The sequence below is a fragment of the Chaetodon auriga genome, chromosome 3 (genome assembly GCF_051107435.1).
Source record: "Chaetodon auriga isolate fChaAug3 chromosome 3, fChaAug3.hap1, whole genome shotgun sequence".
Lineage (NCBI taxonomy): Eukaryota > Metazoa > Chordata > Actinopteri > Chaetodontiformes > Chaetodontidae > Chaetodon > Chaetodon auriga.
The window spans coordinates 15083673-15096335 of NC_135076.1; the positions used below are offsets into that span (position 1 = coordinate 15083673).

General features: G+C 42.4%; 1 protein-coding gene across 1 annotated transcript; it reads right to left on the reverse strand.

Annotated features, from left to right (window-relative positions):
* Window positions 1-150: 150 nt before the first annotated feature.
* Window positions 151-11425, reverse strand: alpi.1 (alkaline phosphatase, intestinal, tandem duplicate 1). The gene is made up of 11 exons (XM_076726101.1): window positions 11332-11425; window positions 10561-10686; window positions 8398-8513; window positions 6674-6848; window positions 5823-5995; window positions 4427-4561; window positions 4262-4337; window positions 3256-3390; window positions 2727-2918; window positions 2343-2459; window positions 151-1142 (listed from the first exon to the last, which is right to left on the reverse strand). The coding sequence occupies exons 1-11, from the start codon at window positions 11423-11425 to the stop codon at window positions 868-870; spliced, it is 1614 nt and encodes a 537-aa protein (XP_076582216.1). The 3' UTR covers window positions 151-867.
* Between the last annotated feature and the right edge of the window lie 1238 nt (window positions 11426-12663).

The window sequence follows — 12663 nt, forward strand, 5'->3', positions numbered from 1 at the left end:
CAATCTGACAGAAAACAGATTTACTATTTGGAACCAATGAGGTCAGGATATAAACTTAATATAAAAAAAAAACTTAAGAGCTACATATTTTCCACCCCTGAAAGAGCTACAGCATCTTTATGATTTCTTGTAAGGTCTGTGGGTGTTGCAGCTTGGCATGGCACGATGGCTCGTAGTTCAGGTTTGTGTTGTCATTTATTCCATCTGGACAGTGATGATCATGTACAACAAGAGGCGTGTGTCCACAAGCTGAACAGCAAGCCCTCAGCCTGCTTGCTCATTTCAAGTTATTCTGGCTAGCGCCTTGGATGAATGGGTAACCAGCAAGTTACAGATCCTTTGCAAATGTTTGATAGCTCTGATGAACGAGCAGAGCGCTAACAGAGAAGACGTAGGGAAGATGTAACTACCTAATGAAAGAACTAGTTAGTGCAAGTTAGTAGTCATGTTGCAGGTAGAGGTTGGAAGTCGTCCTTGTGAAGTAAAGGCTGATGATCTATAAACTTCCTGTGCCTGAATGAAGATTCATGCTTGCATATTTGCATGTGTTCTAGCCTGCAATGCCTGCCTCTTTGTTAGTTTGAATGTGAATAAGAGTTAATTCGTGCATGTTTGAGCCTCAATTTTCATACATTCTGGGTTCCACCCTCATGAATGTAGACTGTGTTATCAGGATGTATGTGAGAAAATTCCTATTAACACATACAGTACTGTATATGTTTATCCCTGCATTCTGACTTGCCAGCCTGTTCGCATACAGTGAATGTGTGCACACGTACTCTATGTATGTGTAGAGCATTAAGTGTCTGTATTGCTGCACACACACACACAATGTTATTTGTGTAAGTGCGAGTGTGTGTTTGGGGGTCATCTGAGTAAAAAGAGGAAGCCAAGCAGGCCGAACAGGAGGCTCGAGGGTGTGTTCACTGTCCCACTCGAGGTATGGGTGTGGGGGTGAGGAGGGCAGTTCGTATAGGGCTCTAAGCAGGCAGCGTAGGCCATGACGTGCGCCACATAGTTCTGCTCTTTCACCCCATGGAACAGGTGAGCCATTGGGCCTTTGGCGTAGATGGCCACATCCTCCCCACCGTGGGTCTCAGCATCCAGTGGGACGGCAGCCTGTTGCATGTACTCCTCATCGTCTGGAGAGAAACAAGTAACAAAACACCATTTTAGGCAATTTTCTGCTCGCATCTTTAACTGTCAGAACAGATGCTTTGACAGACTGATAAATTAACCATGATGTCAATCCAGATTAACTTTAATCCACACTCAGACTACGTCACCCGCAAGTAGGCTATTTACTGCAACGTTATAATATCACTATTTGCTCACAGCTTTGGAAGTAAAAAACTAAATATCCTGCCTTTGACACCTTGACATTAGTTAAGTGCTCTTATTACAATAGATTGCACTAGATCCCCTTTGCCTGTCAGGTCAAATCCAATCCACACCGCAGGACATCTCTGGATAGTTTTAAGATTACATTCCTCATCATAGATGTTTTTGTGGCTGTTTTGCTCATAAAATGGTGTTTTGTAAATCTTCTGTAATTTACCCAATTAAACTTAACCATGACATTTTCAAAAGCCAGAAGGGAATTTAAGTCCTTTTGATAAAATTACTGCATTTACTGCCTGAAGTTAACTGACAGAACTTTTTCCTCCCCCAAAACAAACATACAATGCTGGAAAACAAGACGGATACTGAAGTGCTCTTTTTGATAAAATGTGAAACAACTGCAGGCTTGATAAGTGGTCTGTTTAAAGTAATGCGAATCGATTGCTGCATAAGCTTTTCGGCGTCATCAGAATATGGATGCTGACTAGCAGTGCTTCACATCTCTCTAGATGGATTCATAAAGTTTTAGAAATGAATCCCTCACTTGTAATTGCATGTTCATTTAAGGTACCAGTGCACTTCTGAGACACAACTACTGGTTCCAAAAACATTTGTATGCCAGGCCATTCCAAAAGATTTTCTTTCTTTTTTTTTAAAGGCAATCCGTCCTTGGATAGAAGTATTTCCACCTTCAAGTATACACACTCTTGCAATGACTAAAGCGAATGGTGCAGAACAAGAGGAAGGAGGAACTGGATCATTGCTGCCAAGTGTTCCACAATGAAATACAAATAGCTTTTTCAGTGGAGTTACATGTACATAGTGAGGCCTGTGCAGAGAAGAAAACAGAAGACAGCACTGTGAATGCTATAAACATCATATTTCATCTTTGCTTTCCAAGACACGGTCATGAGTCAGCTGTAACCACATCAGTTCACGCTGTCTGTACACACATCAGCACAGACGACTGCAGCATCTGAAAGACATTAGTTTGTGCTTACAGTAATCCACCATTGTGATGTTTCCTCTGGTTCCATTTATGTGGACATAACCGGGACCGTTGGCATAGAGGATGCTGGTGAAAGGCATTCTGTCATCGGCTTTCTTTGGTGCCAGACCTGAATGACAAATAACGGCGGAGATGTTATACATTGGTCAGTGTATCTTTTTGCATAGAGGCAAAGCAAACACAAATTCACATGTACTTTATGAGACAAAAAAAGGATTCATTCCATTTATGAATGTCTAAACCTACTCATTCCAGGCTAGTTTGATTATCTTCCATGTATGGTTTCAATTCAAATAGAAACCCACTTTGTTATTCCACACTTTTCATGTCAATTTCAATGCAGACTGCATTCAAGTGTTTGTGCCTTGGACCATACCAAAGATGGGATTCCCACGGGGTGTGTTACCACCAAACGTGAAGACGTGGGAGTGGTCAGCAGTGACCACAGTGAGAGTATCGGATTCTCTGGTTAGCTGTGCAGCGCGCTGAATGGCTCGGTCAAACATCACGGCTTCTGTCAGCGCCAGTTTGGCGATGCCGTCATGGTGGCCGTGATCAATTCTCCCTCGTAACAAAACAGTGAAAAACAAGCAGATCAGACCTGGTCCAAAACGACTCATAAGTACACCTCATGTTAACAGTAGCTTAAAGGAAAATCCCTGTTTGATGACGCTATGTTGTTTCTGCTAAACATTCTTCAAAAATATGTGTTATAGGTTTATTTTAAAGACATAATTAGAAAAAATTAAGGACCTCTGTTTTACATTAACAGCCATGCATTCTTGAAAAATCCAATTTTAAAAGTCACTCAAGGAACAGACAACCATCATGACCATAATTCTTCATGATGCTAATAAAGACACGCTTGCTGATATTTTAAGTTCGAGAGCTGTTGATATACTCATCTTCCACAAACAGGAAGTACCCTTTAGGATTCTTGCTGAGGATTTGTATGGCCTTCTCTGTCATCTCCACAATGGAGGGATCACGTGTGCTGTTCCGGAAAACCTCAAATCTCATGTCCTTTGGCTCAAACAGACCTGGTACCACCGAAAAGAAAAAGGGAAGGAGTATTTTACTGTTTTTTTAATTGATTTTGGCACTTTTCTGTGGTAATGAATAGTAATGAAGTGAGAGAGGTGGGAGGAAGATCATTGAACTGAACAATTGTAAGCTACATATATATGACCTTGTTATCTAGCTGCCTTGCTAATGTTCTCAGTTACAATCCAAGCTTCTTCCAACCCATTGACCCCCATTTATTCATAAATGAACCTCAAATTACTTTCTATCCAAGCGATTGATCAAAAACATGCACCAGTCATATTGATAATGCTGACAATAAAACCAAATTGCTCTTATTTTAATTGTAGGGACTCTTGTAGTAAAGAGTTCAGATCGTACACTCTCATTTGTAACACTCATGAAAGCAACAGAACTGTGCAAGATGATAACAATTCTATTGCATCTGTATCACTGTCATACGCATCACAGCAAGAAACATGCCCTTTGGTTTTTATGACCGTAGTTAGGGTTGATAATACCAGCTAACTGTGAATTTACAGTGCACCGTCATGACTACTTTGCATGGCTGTAAAGATGAAAGATAACCTTACTGGAATTGTTTCAAAGCCACTGACAAGGGTTCATGATTTAGATAAGAAGTTTACACCCGAGTAACACAGAGGTTGAAATAGTGTGTGTGTGTGTGTGTGTGTGTGTGTGTGTGTGTGTGTGTGTGTGTGTGAGCATGTACATCATATATGTGTTGTGCATGTATTGTGGGTTTTATGCAGTCTTGTGTGCCATGTGCATGGTGTCAGTGTGTGTGTTATCTACTGCAATAAGCTCATGAGTGTTTGCTTATCTGTTCAACCGGATATCTGTCTTTGATCACGTATCTGTACCCACCCATGAGCCGGTCAGTAGTTTTAACATTTATCTCGTCAAACTCCTTCCTGTGCCAAACATAGTGTGACTTCTTGTTCTGAAAAACAAATGAGAGGCCTCTTGAAGCTGTGGCTCATATCTTAAAATATATGGAAATATCCAACAGCAATGTTAAATAGATCTTACTGGTTTAGCGTTCAGCCACACATCAATGAGGTTCTTCTTGTCTTTGCGGTCCCCCTTGCGAGAGCTGGAGGTAGGGTACTCGGGGTCTGGGGTGCCTTTTGGTGTCATGTACATCCTCCCTCCCCCCAGAATCACCTGAAAGCGACAATCAGTGATCAAATACTAAAACCTTATATCAATAAATAAAGTCACTGCTGCATTACTGTTGTAAAATGCCACAAAAACAATGCTGTGTGGCATAAAAACTGCTGTTTAGCCATTAATGTGCATAATTCTGTGACAATTTTTGCCTCTAAGGCCATGTGGAACTATTTAGCTGTTACTTAGATTTATGTTCACCGTGGTGCAACTGCTTTTATTTTAGTAATGCATAAAGCACTTCTTAGGAATAGTTTGTGTTATAACTAGGGTAAGTTTGAATATAAACACAGCTAATGCAACAGGCGACAGGTTTTAGTGGAGGACAAAGTTTTCCCACTGCACATGAATACACCATGGCACAGCAAAAAAAGGGTTGGCTGTTCACTCAGAGCAGCCTGCAGTGGAAGTTTCCAGCCAAATTGGCGACAGCATGTAAAGATACAGGTAACAGGAAAGATGGACAATGAAGTTTCTCCATTACAGATAAAGAATTGATGTATCTGTGCAGTTGCTGTATCCCATTCAAACCTGGACCAGATGCAGTCCAATATGTTTTCTTGGTGCACTGTGGAGGTCAAAAGTAAAACCATTAAGTAAAAATATGTGTAATTATAGTGAACCACATGACTAAATGTGCCATATAACATGAAAAATGTAACAAACATCACCGGGATGCTACCGACTGTCACGACATCCTCTGCATGCCAAAGAGTTGTGTTATATGAGGAGAATGAAAAGTGATGAACTCAGAGATGGATATTGTTAAACTGGACTAAATCTCAATGCAAGTCTTGCTCTTCTACCTTGTATGAGTTCTACTCCTGTTTGTTGAGATTCTTCTTCCCCGCACTTTGCCTCTCAGTCCTGTGTTTTACAGAAGTCTTGTAGTGTTGTAAAAAGAATTTAAACAGATCAAAGTCATTGTGCACTCATTGCACTTTGTAAATAAAAAGAGTCGTATTCTAATAAAACCCCTCCTTTACATCTGAGCAGTATACTGCAAAGTTATATTACTGCACTTGTAAACTACTTCAAAACTGCTCCCTATAATCTGAAAACAAAACAATCATCAAAGCACATACTACCATTGCAAATAAGAAGCTAATACTTTATTTCACTTGTGCAGTGAGCCATATAGGATTAGTGCAATGAATTACGGTACAGCAATTTTTAAACTGAGCTTGATCTAATGAATGGAATGTCTTTTTCTTTTTGGCATTAAAAAAAGGTGCCAAGCATAATTGCTCTTACATACATCAATGTCAACGTTGGTGACCAGTTGGGTTGCAATGTCGACACAGCCCTGTTTGCGAGCGCTGGAAGGAAGGTCTGCATCACTGTACCAACTGCGGCTGACAGAGTGGGCATAAGCAGCGGCCGGGGAGGCATGCTGGACTCGAGTGGTGGTCACGACGCCAACTGATTTACCTGAAATCAGAGGTAAAACTGTTAAAGCAGTCAACTGGTGCAAATTAACCAATAAGAAATGACAGTGGGCCCTTTTGTGCTTGTTGGAGGTTGGCCTATTCAGTGTTTATTTTTGCTCTGGAGGAAGAAATAAGGACACTGGTTCAGTCATTAGTGGTCCCACAGTCTTCCTGGTAATGAAACCCAGCGGTACAGCAGCAGTGAATGAGTGAAAAATGGAAATCACTGCTCTTTATAGTTTCTATTTCCATTTCATTTTCAGTGTTTGCCAGCCCAATTGCTAATAATTCAAAATGCCAATTTACTCCCCCTTTTCTGGCTCAAACATTCAAGCTTTAACTTCAAAAATAAAATACTACCTCCTGGAAACTTTGTATAATTAAACTATGGCTTCATGAAAACATGTCAAAACAAACACTACTGCTAACCCTAACCCTAACCCTAATACAGAATTTACAATACAATAGCTATCTTGGTATCTCTAACTTGATATGACGTATTCTGAACATTGAACTGTCGACAGTCAAGCGGCAGGGAACATGCTTATCGAATGATTGTTTTATTCCTGGTATTTTAATCTAGGTATTGGCATTGCATTTCACGAGATAAGAACGTAATTCAAATCAGATGACCTTGCCATTATACAGCACACACACCCAAGACATTTAGTATCCCTACCTTGTGCTTTAGCACGGCGTAGAACCGAATAAACCTCATTACCGAAGGTGGTGTTACACTCGTAGGCCACTGCGTTAGCACTGAGCCCTAATGTCTTAGCGTTGGCCTTCACCCCACAGTGGTAGGCTGTGGCCGTGCTCGCGCTGTCTGCTACCTGCTTATCCACACTGTAGGTCTGTGGAGCAGAAACACAAACACCATTAAAGACAAGAAAGGAAGCAAACATATATTTAAAGTGGTGTTTCCCTTTCTCTACTGTACGTGAGAGCATGGAGACACCAAAAACACTGAACTCACACTCACACATACAATTACAGCGATTGAGGGATTATACTGGGTCATGACGCTGAATCCAGCTTTAATCTGTTGCCACTGTTTCTACCACAATGTCAGCATTTTCAGTTAAAGAGCAGATTTGAGCTAAATCCTTTGAAAATCTTTTCACACAAAGGTTTGAGAATTTAAGTCACAGCGGGATGGCAGGGCGAGATGCAACATGTTAAGAGAACAAAGCATGTGAAAAACTGAACTAAGCTTTCTGTCTCTGCACTTCTTCTGCAGAGCATCTCTGTCTCTCTCTCTTTTTGACTTCTCCCTCCATGGATCACACTGTACTGACTTACCAAGCAACCACAGACACATACACACACATATGTGTGAATAACATACTCGAGTGTATTCGCATGCAGTATGTCTCCCTCTCTCACTTTCTTTCTCTTTCTCACACACACAACGTCTGACCGGAGAGCTCATCCTAGGAGTGCATCCACTGATATCAGTGTTGATAGTGTGTGTGTGTCTGCGTGGTTGTGTGTCTGTTTGTGTGTGCGTGGATGTGTATTACTCACGTTGTGGGGACATAAATCTGCTTACACAGTCATAATGTGGGAACTGACCTTGAGCATAGGGAGAAACCAAGTCCCCATAAAGAAAATATTTCAATAAATTTTAGGGTGAAGACTTAGATTCAGGTTTAAATTTAAGCTAAAGTAAGGATTAGGATTAGTCCTTAAGGTTAAGGTTGGGTAAATCTCCAAGAAATGAATATAAGTCTATGTAATGTCCCCCAAAGTGATGGAAATATGACCGTGTGTGTTTGTGTGCGTTCATGTGCGTCTGTGCAGGTTTGTGTGTGTTTGTGTGTGGAGACAGAACATTTCAGAGGTCGTAGAGTGCAGAGACATCATAAAGAAGATGGAACTTTGTTTCTTTGGCCTGTTTCATAACTGTAAAGCATTTTGAAAAACGCACACATGAAACATGCTAAATTACTGCGCTGCCATTATCACTGTCCCTGTTCCCAATTAGGCTTACATATTATACAAATCTAATGTTTTAATAATGTTTTAAAAGAGATGCCTTGTAAACAGCTAGCATTATTAAAAGCTACAATAAAAGTTTATAACTTTGATTGAACTGATCAATATGTATATTTATATCCCAAAGGATTATTGAAAATAAAAATTGTCAGGCACCAACTGTGGAGGAAAAAAAAAAGGTTGAAAAGACATCTTATATTTAAGTAGTAAAGCTTTGAATGGCACATGAGATTATTGCTAATAAAACAGTCTTCTTTCTGAGCCAAGGGGAATAATTCATAAAACACAGCTGCAGCTATCTGATGAAACCCTGTTGGCTCTCTCCAGTTAGAAACTGTGTTGTAATTCACAGTAATTCATGGACGAGTAACGACTGAGTCCAGGTCAACAGTGTCGTGTTGTCACCTTTGACAGGGCCACGTATGGGAAGGTGTCCATGGCCAGCATCGTCTCCTCCCCTGATCTGCCCTCCATCTGACCTCGCAGAATTCGAGCTGCTGACACTGTGGACACGCCCATCCCTGGGAGAGAATGATTGACAGGTGCAGGTTCACTGATATGGTCTGTCTATCTCATTCTACAGACATATTGAATGACATATTAAAGAAACACTTAGATATCTGCATTCTGGGCGTTGTGTGAAGGTTCTGCTGCTCTGATGCCACAGAGCCCAGAATGCTGTTTGGGAACATTTCAAAAATCCAGACCGGAAATATTAAAACATGCATGTTTTTAAAAGCTCAGATTATAACCGTTAGATGGGAGGAAAAACTTTTTGATTGGGTAATTATCTACGCAAACAAAATCAAAGCATGTCAGGGACATTACCATCAACTGAATCCACAAATACAGGGCATTTATGGCAGCGGTTTTCAAGGAGAACCACATTTTCAAACAAAATCATCACACTGACCAACACTGACTCGTCCAGGCAAGTATTCAGACCACTATTGGTAGAACATGTAACAAATGAACATAAAGACACAGCTATGTCATAATTTGACGCCTAAAACAACACAATATTTGCTATTTGCTATTCTGACTTTGAAAACCATACTTCATGAAGCCCGTGTCACTGTGGTGCACTCAACTCCCTCTTTAACATCACGGTCATAAAACTGAGAACATGTTCTGGGCAGGGCATTGCTGGAGTGATGCACAAAGAAAGCTCAGCCTCGACCACCCAGAAGTGTGACTCAGTAGGTTTGATTTAAAGCAGATATCTGAGTCGTTAACAGGAAAAACACTCTTCAGTCTCTACGCCTTTGAGCAGCTCCCCTTACAAAAATGACTGTCATGCCTCACCAGTTGTAAATATACTACACAAGTGACAATTAATGTGAAAAACTTGCCAATCAAATCCAATCCAGATGGAAAATTTCCCCGAATGGCAATAACCGTCCCTCTGGTTGAAAGTACAGTCATGCTGCACTGCTAAAGGAGGATACATGTGGCGTGTGAAAAGTGAGTCTTCAGGGTGGCAGCCACACCTTGCACTAATTGGGATTGGCACCTCAAAGGTACACTACAAAGTGTTTAACCACTAGTCATGTGTGGAGCAGTGGATTTATGAGTAGTTGTAGCAGCAAAGGTAGAGAACAAGAAGACTGTAAATAAAATTGGATGTAAGCAATGCACAATATAAAATATAGAAAAACTAAAAAGCCTTGCAACTGTTTTGTGTGGAAGAAAATGCACTCAACACATGTTAGACCTCAAGGATACACACAATGCATTCTGGTTAAGCAGCAGCGAATGTAAACCTAGCTTTTGCTTGTTTCCAAGGAAGCACCTTGAATTGTTATTCCACCTCCTGAGCACCTAAAAAACACAACGCAAAGTTCAACAAGTTGTCATAAAAAGAAAAAGAAAAGGTGACATTCAAAGGCTCGCAACAGCAGTATTCTTCTGAGTCGTGTCTCTCGTTACCTGACGAATGTTAAGTTTAATCCTCGTTCTCTGGCTCAGTTTTGGTCGCCACCAACTCCTGAGGGAGATATGTGGCTCTTTGGCTGCTGATTGGTTACCAGCTAGTTGAAATGAACTGAAATACACATAACTGCTCTGTAGAGCCAGGAGAAAGTTAAAGGTGTTAATTCTCTTTCACATTACTTTGCATCATTTGACCCGTTTAGTCAAGCACAACTACTGAGCAGTACAGAAAACAAAGCAGCGTTTGCAGGGAATGAGATGTGAACTCCTCCTGTCTCTGAGATTAATGCCATACGACTTTCTGCCTTTCTGCTTCTGAGTCACTGTCAAGCCCACGTAATCAATTTTAAGCGTTTGAACAAATGACTAAAGCTGTCCAGAGGTTTATTACGACCACAGGCTCATCAGCCCTCACTGATCTAGACACACGCCTGCACTGCCACAGCACAGTCCCCCAGTTCATCCAGAGCACGGCAAACGTACTGCGGCTGAACACACTCGAGCATTGCCTCGCATTGCATATTGGCCATATATTTGTCAGTGAGGCTGAGAGGGAGCTTCTCCTCTTCAAACTTCACAGTGAAGTCAATATTGAATGTTTGCCGGAATAGACTCAGTAATGACAGCGTGACCTACCGTCGCCGAGGAACAGGATGATGTTCTTGGCCTGGTGATCCCGAGGGCGGAGTTTCAGCGCAGCATCCAGTGTTGCTCTGGCCTGAGCATCCCAATAGGCCGGTTCCTTCTCAAGTTCGTGCAGCGCTGCTCCGTGGAAACACACACAAAGACTGAGAGTGGGTATGGGAGAGTGTGGATGGATATGAGCAGATCGCAGAGATTTCATCTGTGTGTTTGATATTGACTGTTTAGTATGTGTGAGGGTAAAGCTCCAGCGCAGAGAGGCTTCAAATGAATTCAAGTGTGCCTGTAGGTGCCTGCACAATCATGCTTCCCCTCTGTTGTTTTCTGACACTTTTAATTATATTTGGCCTTAGGTTAGACAGGAGAAGAGGCTTCTCAAGAGGGGTCAAAAAGGCAAAAACAGCCAGGAAGACACTCTGTTTTCTGTCTGTCCATTCTGTGTGAGAGCCTCACAGTGAAGGAAGTCAAATAGGAACACCCAAAACAACGGAACGTCAAACAGTCCATCCCACAGTTTACACAAACAGGTAGACAGACAAAAAATATACTCACACACGCTTTTGTGCATCTACATCAACACAGACTCTCCATTACACCTACACACCTGTTTGTGCTCATGAACCAAGTTCTCAAGCACAATCTGTCCTCACACACTCACCCTTTCCCAGGTTGAGGTTACCTGCAAGAGTCGCCCAGCGCGTCCATTTGTCTGCCCACAAAGTGCTACTAATATCCCAACCGCAGGCAGCAATAATAACTCCTCACCTTGGCTCTCCATAGCAGCCAGACCCACAGCCAGAAGTAAGGGGCCCACAAGGATGCACAGGAGACTGGGGGCCCCGCAATGTGGCGTCTGCATCTCTAATCCGAGCGACCTGGAGGCTGGGGAGGTTGACACTGCCGGCTTTCAGAGCAGCACACCGAGACCAAAACACGGAGGCACAGGCAGAGAGTGTGTGTGGCTGCTAAGACCTCCGGCCCTGCCTTTTTAAAGCCCCACTGGGTGTGTTGTAAGGAAGGGCCAATGCCAGCTCATAGGCTTAGAGCCACAAAAGAGGGAAGAGAAAATGTGAGAGAAGGAGGAAGAGCCAGGAGAGAGAGAGAGAGAGAGAGAGAGAGAGAGAGAGAGAGAGAGAGGGAGAGAAGCTGGGACCACACAAGAGCTCTCGAGCATCGCAGCCCCTCTACTCACTTTGATTCCTGCAAATGCACCACCCCCATTTTATTGTTTTAAAAGGTTACTTTAATTTTGCTCTCCCTCTTTTCCCTGGCTCCACCACTCTGAAGTGTGTATGATAGGGATTTGAATGGTCCTTTGATGTGGTAAATGCATAATGGGTCTTTCTATGCAGCAGCCCCTTTAACAGAGAGAGCAAAAATGGCTACCCAATTTGTGTTGGCATCCATCGCGATACAAATCATAACGCTCTCTCTTTCCATTTCTTTCCCCCCGTCCCCTGGAAAAACAGTCCAAGGGAGGAAAGGGAGCGCGGTCCAACCTATTCTTGAGAATGTCATGATTGAGTCTTGATGTGCTCTGCTTTTCATGTCAGGAAAATGGTCATATTTCCATTTCCCCCCCTCGGAATTTTTGCATTTAAAAGACCCCAATATTTTCCCTCTCTCACCGAGTCAACTTGGCTGGTTTTTCCGTGGGAAGTGAAGCAGGGTTAGCATTTTTCTTGTGTGAGGTAGTGGAGACCGCCTGCAGAATGAAAATGTCTCTCTTCTACGCAAACACAACAGTTAATGTGTGAAATGAAGTGAGTTGGGCCAACTTTGTTCCACACGGCCAGAAGAATCAAATCCCCGGCGAACGGCTCCTGCCTCGTGAACCCGCGAGGTTGAATCTCGTTACAATTCAGAGCTCTGGAGGACCTCTGCATTCTGCCAACTGCTCACCCGTTGCCAACAGGGGTTTGCAGTTAGTCACATGTGGCTAATCAAGACTGCAATAAAATCATAGCAGCAATCTGGGTAAAGAGGCCTCACATGATGTAGCCCACACCACATGAACTGGAAATACCAGCAGCAATGTGCAAGAGCAGGAAAACTTGTGGAGGCATGTGTGTCTGTCCATTTGTTATGGGTTTGCCC

Coding starts and splice junctions, on each gene's coding strand:
- alpi.1 (XM_076726101.1), bottom strand. CDS start 11,425: ATGCAGACGCCACATTGCGGGGCCCCCAGTCTCCTGTGCATCCTTGTG. Junction 10,687..11,331: donor GGCTGCTATGGAGAGCCAAG/GTGAGGAGTTAT, acceptor TCCACGGAGCAG/CGCTGCACGAACTTGAGAAG. Junction 6,849..8,397: donor CATACGTGGCCCTGTCAAAG/GTGACAACACGA, acceptor TCTGCTCCACAG/ACCTACAGTGTGGATAAGCA.